We start from the raw sequence: 20,940 nt of genomic DNA on the forward strand, positions 1-20,940 counted from the left end.
ACCACTTTATTTGGTAGGGTTACTGTGACTTGACGGACGAGATGGTCTACTAGGGTGGAGTGGATGGTGGATCCACCTTCCGCATAGAAATTTCTATCCACGCCTTTGGATTGATTTCTTTGTAGTTTTAAACGTCGGGGCCGAAGTGGGGTCGCGGTCGAACATGTGGGCGTTTTGGTCATTTTGCAAAACGAAGGTTCTATTCTCATCATCCCATGCTCTGTTTCTTGGGGTGGGATCTGATCACCACCTCGGTGAGATGAGGCTCAAGAGTTCGACTGAGGAACGCCGAGCGCCAGGCACTCGACGCTCGTTCTGTTATCTGAAGGCTGGTGGCGTCGGCGGGGCGAGAAGCTTTAGATATCCTTCGTCGTTTTCTATTCTTCTTCTCATATAAATTTTTTTTTCTGTAACTCTTCTTTTTCGGGATCACTAAGTGAACTTGTTTTAATAAATTAAGATTTGATTTTTTTTTTTCCTAACGGTTCTGTTATTTAAGAGAACCTCGTTTGTGTAAGGATTTTTCCGGTTAATAGGGGTTGCTAGAACTTGTTTTATCGCAATCTTGAAAATTTTGGTGCCTGATGTGCGTTGATTCTAGAGTACATAACGTTGAAGTCTGCAAATTCGCATAAGCATCTTGAGGTGATTTTGTTCATGTATTTGGAGGGTATTTTTTTGACATCATTCTAATGGTTGTAAACATTTTATTTTTGTTACAAACGAGGTATCTTTACCATAAGAATTTGCGTTATATAGACTCGGCAAACATGAAAAGTAAGGACTACGGCATGCAACGTGAACTTTCTACGGCCTGTATTTGCGGCAATCACGTAATAATCATGAACAATTTCCTTGAATTGGGGCTGCATTAACCTAATCTGAATCCGTGTTATAGGAAAATACGCAAAGTCTTGCTAAAAGGGTAAAAAGAACAGATGCCAGAGAGATTGAGAGCTTTTATCAGCAATACTATGAAAATTATGTCAGAGCTCTGGATAGAGGCGAACAAGGAGATAGGTAACTGTGGCTTACTGGCTTACAATGCTAACACTCTTAATGATGCTTGGGGTTTCTTTATTTTGATTAGATGTTTTATTTTGTGATCATTTCTTCTTTATAGAGCTCAGCTTGGGAAAGCTTACCAGACCGCTGGGGTGCTCTTTGAAGTGCTCTGTGCAGTCAATAAGAATGAAAAAGTTGAAGAAGTGGCACCTGAGGTTAGAACTCTGACTGTCAGTTTTGCTCGGCAAGAGTGCTAGTCAGTAGTATCTTTTGAATGCATGAACTTGTCTTCATATTACTTTGCCATGTATCAGGAATAATAAGTAATGATGGAAAAATTTAAGCCTTACATGATTGTGTGCTTTGGTTTTAGTTATTTCTGGTGATTTCTGGAAGTTTTGCGAAATATACTTCTTTGTGGTTGAGCAGATTATTGCTTCTGCTAAAGAAGTTGAAGAAAAGAAGGAGATCTATATGCCATATAACATTCTTCCCCTTGATGCTGCTGGTGCTTCACAGCCCATCATGCAATTTGAGGAGGTATTACATGTTAGAAATAATCTGCCTCTTGCAGACTCCCTTGCTTGGCACGCTACCCTTGGTTTTTTATATCCTTCAGCCATCTTTGTGATAGCTTCTTCTTTTTCCCAGCAATAAACAAGTTTATTTTATTTTTATGATATTGACTTTAACAGATCAAAGCAGCTGTGTCTGCTCTCAGGAGTACAAGAGGTTTGAGCTGGCCTGCTTCATTTGAGCAGCAAGGGCAGAAACCGGGGGACTTAGATCTTCTTGATTGGTTGAGGGCGATGTTTGGGTTTCAGGTATCCTGTCTAACGAAAAAGAGGCATTCCTAGAATACTTGTTTCTTGAAGAAGTTTTACTTTGTTCTTATTTTCTCTAAAACTCTCTCTCTCTCTCTCTCTCTCTCTCTCTCTCTCTCTCTATCTATCTATCTATCTTGTTTTCACCAGAGAGATAACGTCAGGAACCAAAGGGAGAACTTAATTTTATTGCTTGCTAATGTTCATATGAGACTGACGTCCAAGCCTGAACTTCTTAACAAAGTAGGTGATTTTTTTTTCCCTCTTAAAATTGTTGCATTCATTTGAGCCCTATATCTTCTTAGACATATGTGAGTTGTGATGATTCTAGAATCTGAAAAAAAAAAAAAGGAGAAAATCCTCCTCTTTCATATAAAGTAATCTTCTGATGGCTCCTTTCAATACCAATATCTATGGCTGCTTTATTGTTAACTGATCTCAATGCTGTCATGTTTCATTAGATGTCCTCAATACCAACTATCCTCATTATGAATTGGATACTTATCTCTTTATTTTTTGTAGTTCAAGATTATTTAATTTATCTTGTAGATAATTTTTAGGCATAGCTGGATTAGTTAATTAAAAAATTTGCATTGTCATGTCACAACGAGTAAGCTGTGGCTGACCTTACCTCATGCTTGAGAGCAACATTTGGACTGAGATATGGGCCAACCCTATATGAGTAGCTACCAGTGAAATCTTATAACATAACCTCATAATTTGTTGATTTCTTTTGGCCTAAAGTTCTTTAATAGGAAACTCCATAGTTTGTTCCAGAATATGAATATGTGAAGTTGAATTGGCAGCTATGTGATGCACTAAGTGGCTTCAAGGCTTCTTCTGCATCAGCCAATTTTTGTATCTTGCTAATTCTTGCTAGGTATGTTTCAAATCATGAGAAATCCAACAAAAATGATTAATATTATCACAAAAGCTGGAAAACCTGATCTTGACTCACATTAACTTTATTTCTGTACAAGTTTCACTTTCAAAGACCCAACCAACATTTTGTTTCACAATGGAACTTCCCAGATTCTTGCTTGCAGCAGAAATTTCATCTGGAATGAGGAGTTTGATGAGCGAATCAATGACAAAAATGCCATGTGTCGAAAAAAGTTGTCCAAAATACCTAAGCAGCAACTATGTTTATTGCATCAAATGCCTGGTGACTAGGGCATAGTCTGCAGATTAGTAACTCGAAAGCTGTTGGATGACCATAGTACTATATAATCATCCATGTGACCAGTATATAGTTATTAGGAGTTATTTATTGGCTCATGCTAAACTTATGTGGTAACTTCATAAGTTTGTGTTGGTGGACAACTACATAAAGGTGATACCTAGATGACATGCAACCACCATCAATCTGGGTGAGCATGTCAAGCAGTTTTGTCTAGATGGTCACTTGTTCTGATAATACTGGCTTCATAAAGCAACTGAAGACTAGAAGAATAGCACAAGGAAAAGCAAGCTAATAATAAAAGAAGTGCTTGCCATGTTTTGGTCTTCCAGTATCACTTTATTGTGTGCTTTATGTAATCTGGCAACATTAACATGGAAAAAATAAGTAAAAAAAATGGATCAGATTGTTCCCTAAAGGATATGGACAAAAGCATGAGAATGATGGATTCATGTAAAGTTGATGTATTTAGAGCTTTTGAGGAGTTTTCTAGGATTTGTTTAATAAGATCAATATCAAAGCAGTAGATTTTCTGATTGTTAGGTTAGAACGAGTACTGGATTCATTCAGACATTTGTCATTTGCATTCTATAAGTGAAACCTTGCTCGAAAGCAAGAAATAGGGCTTTCTGTACTTTCTGAAACAATATTACATGCATCCATAATTATGACAAAAATAACCATAGTTCTTAGGTGTTGGTGATCCTCTCTCTTACCTTACCTTGGGCAACATACTGCCAATTGCGCAACTGCTGACAGAAGAAATGCATGTGTTTTTTTTCACTGAGAAAGGGAGGGAAAATCATCTGCATTATGATTACCTAAGCTCATATTTTTGGAGATGCACCATCCAAGAATCAAACTGAGAATCTCTGGTTACTAAGTATAGGAGTATGATTCCCAATTCAAAACAATGAAAATTTCATTGAGAGAAATATTGGATTCACTTTCTTTCCACTTGATTTTAATGGGTTCACCATGAACTAATGGTCTGACTTTTGTATCCTGAGAGAAATCTAAGCAGGGGCAATTTTGTCATGAAATTTAGCTAGAGAAAAACTTTATGATGATTTTAAGGAATTCTCTTGGTTATTGTTGTTAGACAATATAATTAATTAATCTACTAAGCTGGCAAAATAACCTAAAACTTATTAATTAGTTGATACTCAGGCAATTTTATGGAGTGGCACTTTTCTTTGGCCAAGTGGTAGGCTAGGCAATTTGTAATCTTTGTCAGTGGAGCTATATCTTGTCTTTATTCTCATTCTCATCTGGGCATTTAATAATGGGAGTTTTTAGCTCATGTTGATTGATTTGCAAAATTGGTTTGTGCAAATTTAGGCCTTCACTATGCTAAATAATTTTGAAAGTTTGCATTGCAGAAGGGTTTAAATCCGGCACCAAACCGTGTCTAGGTTTGCTCTTGGGATTGTATGGCATCAGTATGAGACAGTATGGTTAGGACAGTCCATAAACAGTCATTAACAACATAAATAAAAGGAAAAAAACAAAACAGAAATTTGTGCATGGACTGTGCCAACCAACCGGGTGTGTCCGAAGAGTTGGGATGCAACCAAGATGGTCGAAATGGTTAGGACATCCTGGTTCAAGATAGAATTGGTGTCTTGCAGATGCTTGGGTACCATTTTCTTCTTGGAATGGTACAGGTACTGGTAGAAGATGTCAGCACTGTTAGGAAATGAATTATTGGTGATGTCATTGTTGTTCTCAATTTACAAGCAGTAAAAATGATGTTTCATCAGTCATCTTTTAGACTTAGAACTAAAACCTGTCTTCGTCGTGTCAACTGGCAACTTTGTTCACATAGGGAGCACACTAAACTACATGATAAAATTATGTTGTTTGCTTGAAAGTTCTCCTATTCTTAGAACCATACTTCTAATATTATTCATTTGTTGTTGTTTGCAGTATCATTAGGGACAAGCAAGCAATGATGAGTCAATATTTTCTAAGTTTTAATTGAAGGATCTTGAATTGTACATCATCAAGCAATTTTGATCTAGTGACAAGTATGATAAACTATAAGTCCTGGTCTCAGAAACCACATCAGAATAGGATGGTATGAGGTCAGATTTGTGTTGGGTTGGGCAGTTCTACCTCCGCAATTAAAAATCCCATATCCATATCTACTCTATACCCACCTCAAGTCGGATCGGATAAGAAATTCATCATCCAAAGATTCCAAACATGATAACATAATTATAACTTTGAAATGGGGGATTTAGATTAAGGTTATATCAGGTCAGGGCATGCCATTACTTGTACTCAACCCGAACACGCTTTGGGTTTAAATAAGGTTGGATAAAATCTATCCCATTTAGCTCGGGTTGGTCTGGTATCTAGTGGTTTGGCTAGAATTGCCATCTCTAGTGCTAGGATCCCAAAATCCTCTGTTCCAGTATATATTGACCATACTAATTTGTACAAAGATTTACTGTGCCGTCTAAGGCATACCATACTGTACCTGTGTCCTATTGGTATGGTGTGCCCTACCATACCGATATTACCATATTGTACTGGACTATGTATTGATATTGTAATAGGATTTTACCAGCATGGGATCTAGTATCGAGACGGTGAATCTTGGTTTGTACAGTGTTTGCCGTACCATCCCGTACCGGATGGTATGGGGCATACCATATCGACACTGTCATATCCCACCATACCACATATCGATATTTTAATAGGATGGTACTGGTATAGGATCCGGTACCAAGACAGCAAATCTTGGTTTATATTGATGCTTGCCAATGTATATTGATAGTAATTTATCAGTGTGTGTGAGTTTTCTTTTTTTTTTTTTGGTTCAATTTGTTTTGAATCTATCAGTTTTGGTATGTCTCCTTTATACTTGTACCATGCCAGTACTTTATCATTCCAATAGAAAAATGATAGGGGGCTTTGTAGCACTATTTATAACCTTGCTATAAGCTAAACATAATATGATTTCGGATCTTATGTTCACAAACATGAAGCCATTATGGTGAGTGGTTACACATCCTTGTAATATTTAAGTTAACAACTTAATTATAAATTTTATCTTCCTCTTCAATCACAACTCTGATGGATACCACGCTTCATCTTCTTAACACTTTGATATCTGCCAAAATGTTTCTTCTGATGCAGCTGGATGATAGAGCTGTTGATGCGGTCATGAATAAACTGTTTAAAAACTACAAAACATGGTGCAGATTTTTGGGGCACAAGCACACTTTAAGGTAAGATCTGATGGACCAACGGTTGGACTATTGTCAGTCCTCCTTCAGTCCTTTGGTTGATTTTTATATTATGAATGAATTATTGCTTCAGGCTCTGTCAAGGTCAACAAGAAGCACAACAGAGAAAGATCCTATACATGGGTCTATATCTTCTTATCTGGGGTGAAGCTGCTAATGTTCGCTTTATGCCAGAATGTCTGTGTTATATTTTCCATAATGTAAGATCTTATGATTCTTTTACTTTTCTCTAATATCCACACATACTTTTGTTCCACATAAGGATTTATCTGTTTAGCCCTTATTGGAAGCTTCAAAATTCTTTCAGATGGCATTTGAACTTCATGGTCTCTTGGCTGGAAATGTCAGCATTGTCACAGGCGAAAACATCAGACCTTCATATGGTGGGGATGATGAGGCATTCTTGAAAAAGATTATCACCCCATTGTACCATGTGATTGATAAGGTACTTATTTAAAGAAAGCTTGCAATTACAATGGGACACTGTCAAAGGTTTAATTGAAATAATGGCTACATTGAACTCCTAGGAAGCCAAGAAAAGCAGAAATGGAAAAGCCACTCATTCGGTTTGGTGCAACTATGATGATCTAAATGAATACTTCTGGTCTGTGAAGAGTTTGACTTATCACCAAGTAAACTTCCAAAAAGAATAACTTGAGGCTTGTATTGATTTCTTTCTGTATATTGTTCAGGTCAGATGATTGCTTTTCGTTGGGTTGGCCCATGCAATTTGACAGTGAGTTTTTTGAACAAAGATATGACTCAAGGTCCATAATGCAGGTATCATATGAAATGTTCTTGCTAGTAGTCACTGTCTCCACATATGTCTACATATATACACTTATCCTGATATAAATGACATGCAGAGAGGACAACAATTTCGGAAAAAATCTGATAAAAGAACTGGTAAAATAAATTTTGTTGAGACTAGAACATTTTGGCACATCTTTCGAAGTTTTGATCGTTTATGGACCTTCCATATATTAGCACTTCAGGTACAATTTCGTTTGCCTAAGAATATTTTTTGACCATTTTTGGATTTAACAAATAGTTTAACATTTGAACTGTTTTCAGGCGATGGTTACTATTGCTTGGAGTGATTCTTCACCTTTACAAAAGAATACCCTACATGCTATATGTAGCGTGTTTATCACAGCAGCCTTTTTACAGCTTCTCCAGCGTATGAGCACTTTGCTTAACTTCTAGTTGTATCTGATGCATATACCTTTTTCTGTGCTTTACATTGCTAACAATTTTGTAACGATCAACAACACTGTGTTATTAACTATAATTACCTGATGGCTTCCTATGTTTACTTTGGATCGTTGCACCTGTCCTGGTTGTGCTTTTGTCTGCACTTAGTTTGACACCTAATTGTGGATATGTGCTTGGTTTTGCACCATGATGCCTGGGCAATCTAAATAATTGAGTGGTCAAATTACTATTGAACTATCATAGAAGAACGAACTTGTATAGATATTTTCTTTTTCTAGACACTGTATAAGGTTAATCACCTGGATACTTTTCAAGAGATAGCATAAGGCATAGACAGAAGGAAACCTTATGTTAAACCACTGGCTGCAATTATATGCATGGTTCTAAGTCCCCATGGGACTGGTGGTGTCCTTACCATCATGCTTGATGTCCCATCACATTCTTGTGAGAAAACTGGAATTGGGATGGGGATGCGACTCTGAAACCCATCCATGCATGGAAAGAAGATGAAAGAGGAAAGGAAAAAAGGGAGAAAAGAAAAGAGAAAGGAAAAATAGGAAGAAAAGAAAGATGAAGAACAAGAAAAGGGAAGATGAAGAAAGGGAAAACGAAGGAAAACAAAAGAAAGGAAAAACAAGAAACAAAGAAAGAAAGAAAGAATTGAAAGAACGGAGAGAGATGGATGCTCGACTAAGATGGATGTTAAACTTCATCAATCTAATCACTTTTTCTGCTGCATCAACATTCAGGGAAATAAATCCCCAACAATACAAAATCTTTTAGTGTTTCATGCCTTAGAAACATATTTAATACAATCGATTAACTTCTTCATTTTTTGCCTACAGTCTTGTCAAATCTAGATATTTTTTGAAAGTTGCTCCTCAAATCTCAATAGCATAAACCTAATTATGTAACTAACAAAATTGGTCTCCCTACCCACATAATGGTCATCATGGCAAGTCCTCTCTTCTCCAAGAATTCCTTGACCAGAAATTGAGCACTAATTCAAAGGGTTGACATCATATCACAACAAATTGTTCAAATTTTCAAATTCTATGGAAAATTTCTTCAATTTTGAGGCTGACCAGATATAGATGGGCAAGGCTTGGAACTTACAATAAGCTAAGGTTATTATCATCTCTATATTGAGTATGTGGAGATTTGGTTAGTACCTGAAATGTAAATTAACAAATTGTGAGGTTGTTTGAACCTGAAACATAATAACTTATTCGCTGCTCTAGAGATGACTAGTAGTTATTGAACAAGCTTGCGAATTAATAGAAACAAATTATTTAATCGACAAACTCTTACCATACTATAGTTGATTTATTATCATTGGTCGCATCTGTTGATGTCTTCTTGATCATATTAGTACCTGATCGAGACATGTGTACATGAACCTGCCTTTAGTTATGTGGAAATTAGTTTCACTATGAAACTTTTGATTTGTCCATTTGAACAATGAGGAAACAAAGATTTGATTCTCTACCAAGATTTTACTAGGCGAATCACTTTCTTGTATTGAAAACAAGCTGCAAAGCTTCAACTTCTCCGGTGACAATCAAATACTACCTCAGAGCCCCCTCAAGATTCCATAGCCCCTCTTTTCTTCCATCTTCCTATATCCTTATCTCCTTCTTCTTCTCCTCCTCCTCCAATAACATAGGACCAATAGGAGGGTACATATGTATGATCATCCTGACACTATGGGTTACGATACCCTTGATTTCAAATCAAAGTAACTACTTATTGCCCAGTGTCAGAAAATGGGACAGAAGTGAGCTAGTTTTGTAAGGTATGGAGAACGGGAATGGGTATTAGGAAATTAAAGATGGATTGATGATAAATCAGAATGGAACTTCAGGTAACAGTGAGGTGTTGTGCTGCAGAAACTAAAGTAGATTTCATGTTTCTGATCGGTAACGAGATTAAAATAAGATGAATCTTGTGATAGAGCTTCCATAGTTTGTCACAGACTCTACTATTTTTTTCTGAATTTGTTAATCTATAAGTGGCAGGTTTTAGGGACGACAAATTAAAGAAAAATAGAAATGAAAAAGGAGGGAGAAGAAAAGAAGATGAAGAAAAAGAGATGGATTCAAAAAGAAGAACCAATCCAAGCTTTTTTTTTTTGGGATTACTCTGCAGTTAAACAAAGCAATCTTCAAAGTAATCAAACTAATCACCTTTTACTTATTATAGTCCAACTAGAATTCTACAAAAGATCTAAGACCAATCAATTATTGATGACCAAAAGTAATTCTATTTAACAATCTAAAAATCTTATGCTTCCAATATATATATAAACGGACTCTATATCGAGGTTTTAAATCCTGTGAAATGAAGGTGTCTCGGTATCTCCATGGAACAGGACGTCTAGCCGTCCCATCCCGTCCCGTTCCCGTCCGGGCAGCTATCCCCATCATGCATTTCGATAGATATCCTCCTTTTCTCTCCCTTTCTTCTTTCATTTTATTTTTTTTCTTTTCTTCCATTCTTTCTTTCTTTCTTTTTTTTTATCTTCCTTTCTTTCCTTTTCTTTTTGTTTCACTTTCTCATCCCTTCCTTTCCTTTTTTTCTTTTTCTTATTTTTTCTCTTTCTTTCTTCCTTCTTTCCTTTCTTTTTCTTCTCCTTCTTTCCTTTCACTTTTTTTCTTTCTTTCTTCTCTCTTTCTTCTTCTCTTCCTGTATGGATGGGTTTCAGAGTCCCAACCCAGTCCCAGTCCCGTTTTCTTATAGAAATGGGACGAGATAGCCAGGATGCCCCCTATCCTGTCGGGACATAAAATCTTGCTCTATATATTGGAAGCATGAGAATTTTACCAAAATAATTGATCAGTTTTAGATCTTTCGTTGAATTCCAGTTGGACTAGAATAAGTAAAAGGTGATTATTTTGATTACTTTGAAGATTGTCTTGTTTGACTGAAGAGTAATCCTTGGATTGGTTCTCCTTTTCTAATCTATTTGTGTTTTTCTTCATCTTTATTTTTCATCTCTTTCCTTTTTCTCTCTCCTTTTCCATTTCTATTTTCCTTTAGTTTGTAGGTGTTAAAACTCTGCTGCATACAGTTTAACATGTTCAGAGAAATAGATATAGATTCGAAAAGAAGAACCAATCCAAGCTATTTTTTGGGATTAATTTGTGGTCAAACAGAGCAATATTCAAAATAATCGAATTAGTCACCTTTTATTTACTCTAGTCCAACTAGAATTCTACAAAAACTCTAAGACTGATCAATTATTGATGACCAAAAGTATTTCTATTTAACAATCTCAAAATCTCATGCTTACAATATATATAAACAGAGTCTATATATTGGAAGTGTGAGAATTTTATCAAAATAATTGATCGATCTTAGATTTTTTGTTGAATTCTAGTTGGACTAGAATAAGTAAAAGATGACTATTTTGATTACTTTGAAGATTGTCTTGTTTGATTGAACAGTAATCCCTAGAAAAGCTTTGGATTGGTTGTTCTTTTCTAACCTATATGTCTTTTTCTTCATCTTTATTTTTGCTTCTCTTTGTTGTTTCTCTCTCGTTTTCTGTTTCTATGTTCCTTTAGTTTGTAGGCCTTTAAACTTTGCTGCATATAGTTTAACAAGTTCACAAAAAGAGATATAGATTCCAAAAGAAGAACCAATCCAAGATTTTTTTTTGGGATTACTCTGCAGTCAAACAAAACAATCTTCAAAGTAATCAAATTAGTAACCTTTTACTTATTCTAGTCCCACTAGAAATCTATAAAAGATCTAAGACCGATCAATTATTGACAAGCAAAAGTATTTCTATTTAACAATCTCAAAATCTTATGCTTCCAATATATATCATCGGAGTGTATATATTGGAAGAGTTGAATTTTATCAAAATAATTGATCGGTCTTAGATTTTTTGTTCAATTCTGGTGGGACTAGAATAAGTAAAAGGTGACTATTTTGATTACTTTGAAGATTGTCTTGTTTGACTGAAGAGTAATCTCTAGAAATGCTTTGGATTGGTTCTTCTTTTCTAATCTATATGTCTTTTTCTTCATCTTTATTTTTTCTTCTCTCTCTTGTTTGTCTCTCTTTTTCAGTTTCTATTTTCCTTTAGTTTGTAGGGCTTAAAACTCTGCTCGGTCTGCTGCATATAGTTTAACAAGTTCGAAAAAATGTAAGTCGAGTTTGTGACAGACTTTGGAGGCTCTATCACCGGATTCATGCTTATTTTAATCTTCTTATCAATCAGAAACATGAAATCAATTTTAGTTTCTGCACCACATCACATCACTATTATCTAAAGTTTCATTGTTATTTATCACCAATCCATCTTTAAATTCCTAATACCCAGTCGTATTCTTTAAACCTCATGGTAAACCTAGAAAATTATGCTATTTCTTTGAATCCCCGAAATTGGTTCACTTCTATTCCATTTCTGACACTGTGCAATAAATAGTTAATTTGATTTGAAATTGAGGATATCTTAACCCATAATGCCATGATGATCATACATGACATTATGTATGATCATGAATTTGATGCAATGGGAAAAGGAAAAAGGAGTGATTTGATTGATGAGGTTGCACTTTGAAGATTAACATGCAAATGGAAGTAAGTTGGATTGAAGAACCCTTTGCTCGGCATGGTCTAGCTGATCACAGTACATGCTGGCTGCACCCTGCTGCATCAAATGTATCATCCAAACATAGCATAACTAGATTATCAAGACAGTTCATGCAACTTATCTAGTCATCAAACACCATGTAGGCATGTAGTGAAAAAATTCATCAAACACTATGTAGTTAGATAAATTCATTCAATCTTTCTTTTCATCGAGCACCGCATAACTTAAGTAGTAACTTGAAATCAGATTTAATTCAGCTATTATTAAGTTAGTCTCCATTTGGTTCTCTGTATATTATTTTTCTCATAAACAATGTAGGAGATTCCTCTTCTAGAAACAAAAGTGAGCCTCTTTTTTTGTTGCATGATTGACATAATCTCATGTAAAATTCTATGTTTCTAATGCTTGACATAAGGTTAATGTGCCGATGCAGAATGCTCTGGTAGGTAGACTTCAGAACTTTATATATGAATTGCTTTACTCTTTAAATTAGTAATCCTCACTTTCCAGCATTGAAATATCTTACTACTTGGAAGTCTTGGATTAAATTTTTCTTGTCCTATGTTGTTGGTAGGTGTTTTGGACCTTGTTTTGAACTTTCCAGGCTATTGTAGATGGAAATTTTCTGATGCACTGAGAAATGTTCTCAAGATACTACTTAGTCTTGCATGGACCATAGCCCTTCCTCTTTTATATATTCAGTCCTGGCCAGAAATCAGTATTCCAGTGAAATATCTGGATTGGTGGCTTCCTGAAGTGAAAGGCATACAACCTTTATATGTCATGGCTGTCATGCTGTACATGCTTCCAAATATGCTAGGAGGGATTTTGTTTATATTTCCAATGATTCGAAGATGGATAGAAAATTCAGATTGGCATATCATCAGGTTACTTCTATGGTGGTCTCAGGTTCCATCTCTTGTCATCTCAAAGCTTGTTTTTATTAAATTTTTTATTATAGTTAAAAAAAAAATCTTTGTAGTGACTAATCAGTGAAAGATGTTCAGCTTGGTTCTTACAGAATAGGAAATTAAAAGACTATTCAGAAACAACATGCATTGAGTTTAGGATTGAGAATTGCTTGATGACTATGTCAGGAGTCTGTACATTAATGTTTCCTATCAATGTTATGTTGGTGTCATTTTCCACCTCACCAATAAAGAGTTGATTTCTTTCTTGAATGAATTAATTTTAAAAATGAGTATCATAATCCACATAAATATGATGTCAATATACAAAAATGGTCTAAATACGTTAAACTCCTAATTATAGCCAACAATTTTTTTTTGTTTGGGTCAAGATTCATTATCTTTTTTTTTTAAATTTTTAAAATGCTGTAGTTTTTATCTTTCTTGTCTCTAATATTTCTTTTTTTTATCATTCTGATACTCTCCTGATCAAACATGCTCTTTATACCAAATCCTAGCATTCCTGCTAATAGCATCACTTTGTTACATATGAACAGATAATCTTGAGTTTGTTCCTTGTATGCCCTACAAGGCGCAAGCAAAAAAACGTGTTTGATTGCAACCTTGGTCTTTCTTGGTTTAGCATCTATCTTGGGCTTGCTCTGTATTGTTTCCACCTCCTATAGACTCGTTTTATATATGTTTACCCATCTATTTGACAATGATTAGTGGTCTCCCTAAGGACTAAAGTAATTCATCTTGTGTTCTTGCATATTAGTTGTTGCCACAATATGCATATCATGTTGTATGTGCTTAAATTTGGCATACATTAGCGTTGAAAGATATGAAAGTTTGTCAAAAGATTTGCAATTAGCACACTAAATAGATTTTTTTTTCCAGATTTTTTGCACATAACCACTTTCTATGTAGCAAGGTTCGAATTATCGAGATATAAGGATGTACCAACCAGGGTTGGATGTGGTATGTCATAAGTCGAGGATTATACTGAGTACTGACATACAATCAGTGGGGTGCATGAATGTGGTTGCTAAGCCCTTGGTATAGCCTTCTTCATGTCTTTTGGATGGACAATTTTTAGGTGTAAGGTTGGGTTCCAATACAAAACCTGAAAAACATTGATTTTGATCCTAGATTCATGCTCTAACACATAAATCGATGATCAATCAACATGTAATTTTTATTTGACAAAATTTTCTGTTGGTTATCTTTTCAATTAATCATAAATTTCCACTCAGGCTATTGAAGAAATAAGGTAAAAAGGGAAAAAGTGAGACTATTTAACTAGATACAATGACCAAAAATTGAAAACTAAGCTTTGATTCTGCAAGCTGATCTCTGTAGGCAGTCATCCCTTCTCCCTTACTTCATTGCCATTTTCAATGGTAGAGAACCATTGTAAAAGGGTTGTTTTAGACTTTTAGTCATCTCAAGGTACCACTTGGTTCAAAACTAATTTGGTCTTGGTTTGGTGCAAAGGCACTTCAATTTGCTCCAACCGCTCAATCTTTGGTTGGTTCGAGTGGTTCGGGTCATCTGTTGTGGTCTGGATGGTACTTTCCTGAATTCATTCCTTCTCATATTGCCAAGGGATCATTACAGTACTTATCAATGTGTACATATTGTAAGGACTGATATTTGAAACCTTGCTTTGCTGTTAGATATCATATTATATATTTGTAGATCAAGACCTCCATCTCTGAAATTTCATTATATGACCCCAAGTAAGAGCTTTCTATTAGCTATATTATACTGCATTATTTCCATTCCTTCCCTTAGACAGCCCTTTGGATCATCTGACAAGAGAGCTACACTGCTCCTCAACACTGCGGTCTCAGAATTTGATATAGAGTCAAGATTGCAATTCTAACAATGGCAATGATGAGGAGCTTGAATATGATGATGAAAAAAGGCAAAATTGCTTTCATGCTAGAAGATCTCGATAGATGAGCAAAAAGAAGCATAGAATGAAAGGAAGAAACCCAATAAGTTTTCTATTGCAGCTGACATAAAGTTAACTTGCAGTCCTATCAGGGAATTTCCAAGAAAAGGAAGGTTTTGATCAGCAAATATGTAAAAAAGAGATCTTTATATGCCATTTATCTATGGAGGCAGAGGTCATTCTTCTATGCAGTTTGTCTATACAGGAAGGGTCATATGCCAAAAACCTGGTTTTCATGTATAACTATACCCATCTACATGTATGAAAATGCACAACGATAGTATAAATCACCTTTGAATCTCTCAGATGCCTCCTACTAGCTTCCCTTGGACTATTATTAGAAAGGGCAGAGAACGTTTTTTTGTCCTTTGAATAGATGAAAAATTATTAAAAATTCTGGGAAAAATGTGAAGGATAAGTTATTGCGTTTACGATGATGCATATGATCTGATAGTTGCAATCTTTGTCAGAGCTTGTTTTGTTTGATCACTAATAGCCTATTCCTCCTTAGGTGCTTGAAAAAATATTTCATGGTTTCGTTTGTAAAAAACCAAGAGATGAAGGAGAACTAGAAAAGCCTAAGGGTGATCATGGGCCACACTAAGCTTAATTCCCCATTCACAACAATTAAGATGAACTTAAATTCTGCCTTTTGTTGCATCATATGCTGTTGATGTCATGATTTCTTTTCTTCTGCGTTCTCGAAATTCTTTTCTTCTGTAAATTCTGCCTTTTTCCTCTAAATATTTAGAGGTCTCAGTATCATTTGCCAAATGCATTGATGCATTATCAATTTGCAGCGACGAATTTATATTGGGCGGGGCATGCATGAAAGTCAATTTGCCCTTTTCAAGTGAGTTTCTGTGGGAAATTAAATTCTTAATGTCATTATGAGTTTTTAATTTCTTTTCTGTACTGCTATGGGTGTCTTTTCTTTGTAGATATACTTTGTTCTGGATGTTGCTTTTGGGTTCCAAATTTGCATTCAGTTATTATGTTCAGGTGGTTTTTCTTCCTTTTGGGCATATACTCCATTACAGATCATTATGAGCAGTTCTAAATTCACTGTTCATATGTTTTTGTCTTATTAAATGTCTTGTTTTCTTACAGATAAAACCTCTTGTCAAGCCAACAAAAGATATACTTAATGTTCATAATGTTCAGTATGCATGGCATGAATTTTTTCCTAATGGTATCTATATCTTCTTTGGCTAAAGTTGATTCAACTTCTCTCAGATTAGGAATTATTAATGGTACTAATTTTCTTATCCATGCAGCTCAGAAGAACATTGGAGCTGTCATCTCACTTTGGGCCCCTGTGATCTTGGTGAATTTCATGACTACATCTACTTAATGAATTTTTATAGTATATCATCCTTGTCTTAGTTTTGATAGGAAAAAAATATTGCGACCCTCAATGTAGAAATGTATATGAGCTGTTCAAGATTTATGCAGGTTTATTTTCTGGACACTCAAATATGGTATGCAATATTCTCTACTTTGTATGGTGGTGTTTCTGGAGCACTCGGGCGACTGGGTGAGGTAAAGAGAAAATGGAAAATAATTATATTACCATAACTAGAGTATCTGCACACGTTTTAATTTTCACAAAATAGGTTAGCTAGATGCTTTTAGTTTTCCATGTGTGAAGCATAATGGCCATTAAATCTGTAATCGGATTCTAGAAACATTCTTCATATAACTGAAAATTATTCTTCATGTAAGAGAAAATTGTCATGTGGTTCCTAACCTAAACACTTTCTTCATGCATGAGTCATCTGGCAAATCTGAAAGAGGGGAAAGGATGTGCCATATTATTGTTTTATGACTTTGTAAAATACGTGAGGCAAGAAGCAATGAGCTGTGCATCTGAGCAGTAAACCAAGTGATGTGATCCTTCATGCCCTAGTCTTAGTTTCTCCCTCACGCATGATGTATTACCCATTATTCTATAACTTGGATCTTCTTAAGGCCCATGCATTGTTTGTACATAGCAGTAAATGCACTCTAGAAGTTTTTTATTTTACCAGTGTTTCACAAACTCCTGCCCAAAAGCCACGTAACTGGATGGAACTAGTATGGGGATATAGTTAGGTCCAAGGTTCAGTATATGCCCTGTACCGAGTATATCATACCATATCGGTCCCAAACTAGGGGCGTATTGAGTCTTGGTACAGGGTCTGGTACTGAGATTGTGAATCTTGGTTAGATCACTCTTCATCCAAGGATGATTAGTAATAGTTTCTTTTTAAAAGGTATAGGTTGGAAATTGGATCAATTGATCAAGTATGGAAAATGTTCACTCAGACTTGACATACCGACTCCAAAAAGTTCCTCTAGCCAACTTGATGGCTCATGTGAATCATGTCTTCCAAGATAAGTGATACAAACTAAATATAGATAAGTGATACAAATTAAATATACAAATCACATTAGAGTAGCAAATAAAGACCATCATTCAAAATCAACCATGTAAAAAATCAGCATGCTTAAGAAAGAAATTTAAATGGTTTTTCAATTAACATGTGATGTTATTTTTTGGTTGCAATATGATTCAATCATTCACATCCCTCAAGCCGTTGTTGGGTGTAACCTATCATGTGACCACCACGTGATGGCTGATAGGCACCCTTGTCCCCAAAACTACCCTAGTCCCTAATTAGACTGAGGGCCATGTTGGTGCATGAAGGAAAGTGAATCACGTGCCCCTCATGTGATCCTCTTCTCCAATTATGTCTAATGTTCAACCTGAAGTGAGTAACCCATCCCAAAGCAAGGAAAGAAGTCCAGAACCAGATTGAGGAAGATATTAGGGGATAGAGAGTCAACCCAAAGTAGGGAGATCATGCCATCATATCAAAGCTCTGGCAAAGCCGCAAAAGTACCAGCCAAGGCTCCAACCTTTCTCTGCCCTACCCCATCCTATACTATATCTTTGGAAAGAGAGTTCCATTGAGGACCTCTTGGACTATTGCTAACCTTGGACGAAACTTGTATGAGTACTTGATCTATGATGTAAGGTGCTTGCTTGAACCCATCAACAAGCTAATCTCGAAGAACAGAAAGATAGAAAATGAGATTGGGTCTGCAATGCCAACAATAGGTGTTTGACATGGTTCTTTTTTCCTTCCTGGGTGATTGCAGGGGCCTCTTCGCAATGGAGTGTGATAAGGGGAATTGGGATGCTAGGGTGACTATCAAAGGTTTGTTTTAAGTAGCTGCATATGAGGCAGTGGGAAATGCATCTCTTTAGTTCTTTGCAAAGTTTGTGATCTTGGATTGTAGTATTTGGTATGGAGCCTACCGTATACCGTGCTAATAGGTTGAGACTTGGTACACCCTCTGTTTCGAGTGTCAATACTGAGGGGTCTGTACCATATTGATAGTCAGTATAGAGCGTACCTACCAGTTGGGTGCCTTTGCAGGATCTGGTACTGAGTCTGTAAGCCCTTGTTTCTTTGACATGTCAGGTTATTCAAAATGTTAGGTTAGCATAAGCATTAGGCTGTTTGAAATGTTGAATTGGCAAAAGGAACTGTCTGGCTTGTTTTGGGGTTAAGTCGCTGGACATTGCATCAGTGAAATGAATTGAAATGGCATCATTTCGGTGATAGTTTTGCCATAGTTCTGTTTACCATTTGATCTATGCTCTTTGTAAATCAGAGTTAGACAATGTCATAGCATAGTTGTATTGTAATGAATCCATGTTTATACATACAACGTTATGCATCAACACTTGTAAGCACACGTGTTGTCCTACAATGACATTTAGAGATTGCTCCTGTTCAAACAAGGATAAACACTGTGAGCTAAATTACAATCAAATGATAACCCCTGGTGTAAATAAAGTAAACTAAGTATTCCCTGTTATAAATGTAACTGACCTGAACTGAATTACAATGCAAGTAATTCAAACCGTTGCAAGTAATTCAGTGCAAGTATTTCAAACCTGATACTGGATTGAGATATGAATGGCCTGATCTGAATTACGTTGCAAATAATTACAATGCAAGTGATTCAGATCCAAAGTCTGTCGAGCAGGATACTATAATACACAATTAGAAACAAAAGGAAGGCTCTTTCCAGCATCCAGCAATCCTGGGATGACATGGTAGATGTGAAATTACTCCTTGACAGAGCTTGACATGAAATAGGATGACATTAGCTCCTCAAGAAACTTCTTTCCACATCATCACGTGCTTTGTTTGAGGGTACTGCTACCAACAAAAAGATAGTGGTATTGACACACATCCCAAAAACTTGAAGAAACACTCCTACAGACAGAGTACTTCGTCTGCAGCTAGGTTGCCTCACTTATTTTTTCAGTCAGCAAAACACAAAACATGTCCTAACCTGGTTCTCATACCATTATAACGGAGTTCAGGTTAAGGGAACATCAGAAAAGAATGGAAGATAGAATCTTAGAAGAAGAGGGGAGAACAGGAAGAGAAGGGGAGGAGAGAGATCACATGAGAAAGAAGGAAGAAGGATGCTACCCACTTCTACGTCGTGGGGCATCAAATTTTACTAAAACAAGGGGAGCTGGCCACTAGCTTGGGCCTTAATGAAGGCCCAGTAAGTCAAAGTATAGCAGCCCAACAGCATAAAGAACAGCAGCAGGTTATAACAAAGAAAAACCTGATAAATATGTCCTAGAACTTCTTTAGTATTGTGTAATAATGCACCTATACAGAAGACTTTATCACTCTCTCTTGTGTTTGCGAATATTCTAATATTCTCTTTTTTGTCATTTTCTCTTCTTTCATATTTTACACATTCGAGTTTGGTCTTTTTAAGTCATAAGCCACTTGGGTAGTGTAAAGCCTAAGTAGGATTATCATTTTGGCATCATATCCTAGGGACAGGCTTTCTAAAGTTCTCAACAGTATTAGTTACCTTATAATGGATTGTGCTACTGCATGTCTTCTTTCTTTACTTAAACAGTGAGGTTGCGGTATAATTTCATCATGCAGAGAAACTTGATGTAGAGTAACAGAGATACATGTATATTAAGTAACAAAAGCAAGGATCAGATCTAGGCTTATTATTGTAGTTAGATCTATAATGCGCAAGGACCTTATCTTACTCATGTACCATATTATAGCTAGCACTGATGATCAGCAAAAGCTATACTTTAGAACTGTGATTTTGATTGGCTATCTTGGCAGATTGTTAAGTGTTTGCGTCATTTCCTGTTTTCCATAGATACGGACAGTTGGCATGCTAAGATCACGATTCCACTCTTTACCTGGTGCCTTCAATGCATATTTGGTACCTTCCCAAAAGATGCGAGACAAGAGATTTTCATTTTCGAAACGCTTTGCAGAGGTTGGGTTTTATCACCATAAGATATTAATATGCTTTTTACAGTGTTGTTGTGTGCCCTTTTGTGTTATGCTGTTGCATGACTCCAATTATTTCAGGTTTCACCAAGCAAGAGAACCGAGGCTGCAAAGTTTGCTCAGTTATGGAATGAAGTGATATGTAGTTTCCGCGAAGAAGACCTTATTAGTGATAGGTAGGACATTCAACTGATTTTGCTAGTGTTTTCTGTCCTGCCTTTCACGACATTGTTCTGCAAAGGCTGAAATGGTGTTTGTTGGTAACTTAGGGAACTGGATCTGTTGCTGGTTCCTTATATGTCAGATCCTAGCCTAGACATAATGCAGTGGCCACCTTTTTTGCTTGCTGGAAAGGTCCAAATCAACGTTTGTCTATGTTCCCTTCCTTTTCTTTCTAAATCCTTCCAACCATTAATTTCTGATGTCTGTATAGATTTCAATCGCATTGGATATGGCAGACGAATTTCGATCAAGGGATTCGGACCTCTGGAGACGTATCTGTGCTGATGAGTATATGAAATGTGCTGTGCTTGAGTGTTATGAGTCTCTGAAACTTGTCCTCGACCTTCTAATAGTTGGTGAAAATGAAAAAAGGTTTGTTGCATTTCTTTTTGTATCAATGCATAGTTTATATGATATTTTCTGT

At 36.1% G+C, this 20,940-nt stretch overlaps 1 protein-coding gene across 1 annotated transcript in view; it reads left to right on the forward strand.

Annotated features, from left to right (window-relative positions):
• The first annotated feature begins 271 nt into the window (after positions 1-271).
• LOC140852067 (callose synthase 5-like) overlaps positions 272-20,940 on the forward strand; it is a 45,683-nt gene continuing 25,014 nt past the window's right edge. Inside the window, exons 1-22 of the mRNA XM_073244800.1 lie at positions 272-1,020; positions 1,124-1,220; positions 1,435-1,545; positions 1,701-1,829; positions 1,980-2,072; positions 6,157-6,248; positions 6,340-6,466; positions 6,574-6,711; positions 6,794-6,870; positions 6,959-7,046; positions 7,133-7,261; positions 7,341-7,446; positions 12,659-12,993; positions 15,753-15,805; positions 15,894-15,954; positions 16,063-16,144; positions 16,230-16,279; positions 16,408-16,494; positions 20,158-20,280; positions 20,376-20,470; positions 20,564-20,648; positions 20,728-20,888. Of these exons, the coding sequence (XP_073100901.1) occupies positions 1,480-1,545; positions 1,701-1,829; positions 1,980-2,072; positions 6,157-6,248; positions 6,340-6,466; positions 6,574-6,711; positions 6,794-6,870; positions 6,959-7,046; positions 7,133-7,261; positions 7,341-7,446; positions 12,659-12,993; positions 15,753-15,805; positions 15,894-15,954; positions 16,063-16,144; positions 16,230-16,279; positions 16,408-16,494; positions 20,158-20,280; positions 20,376-20,470; positions 20,564-20,648; positions 20,728-20,888 (2,177 nt within the window). The 5' untranslated portion in view covers positions 272-1,020; positions 1,124-1,220; positions 1,435-1,479. The remainder of the gene's footprint in view (positions 1,021-1,123; positions 1,221-1,434; positions 1,546-1,700; positions 1,830-1,979; positions 2,073-6,156; positions 6,249-6,339; positions 6,467-6,573; positions 6,712-6,793; positions 6,871-6,958; positions 7,047-7,132; positions 7,262-7,340; positions 7,447-12,658; positions 12,994-15,752; positions 15,806-15,893; positions 15,955-16,062; positions 16,145-16,229; positions 16,280-16,407; positions 16,495-20,157; positions 20,281-20,375; positions 20,471-20,563; positions 20,649-20,727; positions 20,889-20,940) is intronic.

This window comes from Elaeis guineensis, chromosome 10, assembly GCF_000442705.2.
Source record: "Elaeis guineensis isolate ETL-2024a chromosome 10, EG11, whole genome shotgun sequence".
Lineage (NCBI taxonomy): Eukaryota > Viridiplantae > Streptophyta > Magnoliopsida > Arecales > Arecaceae > Elaeis > Elaeis guineensis.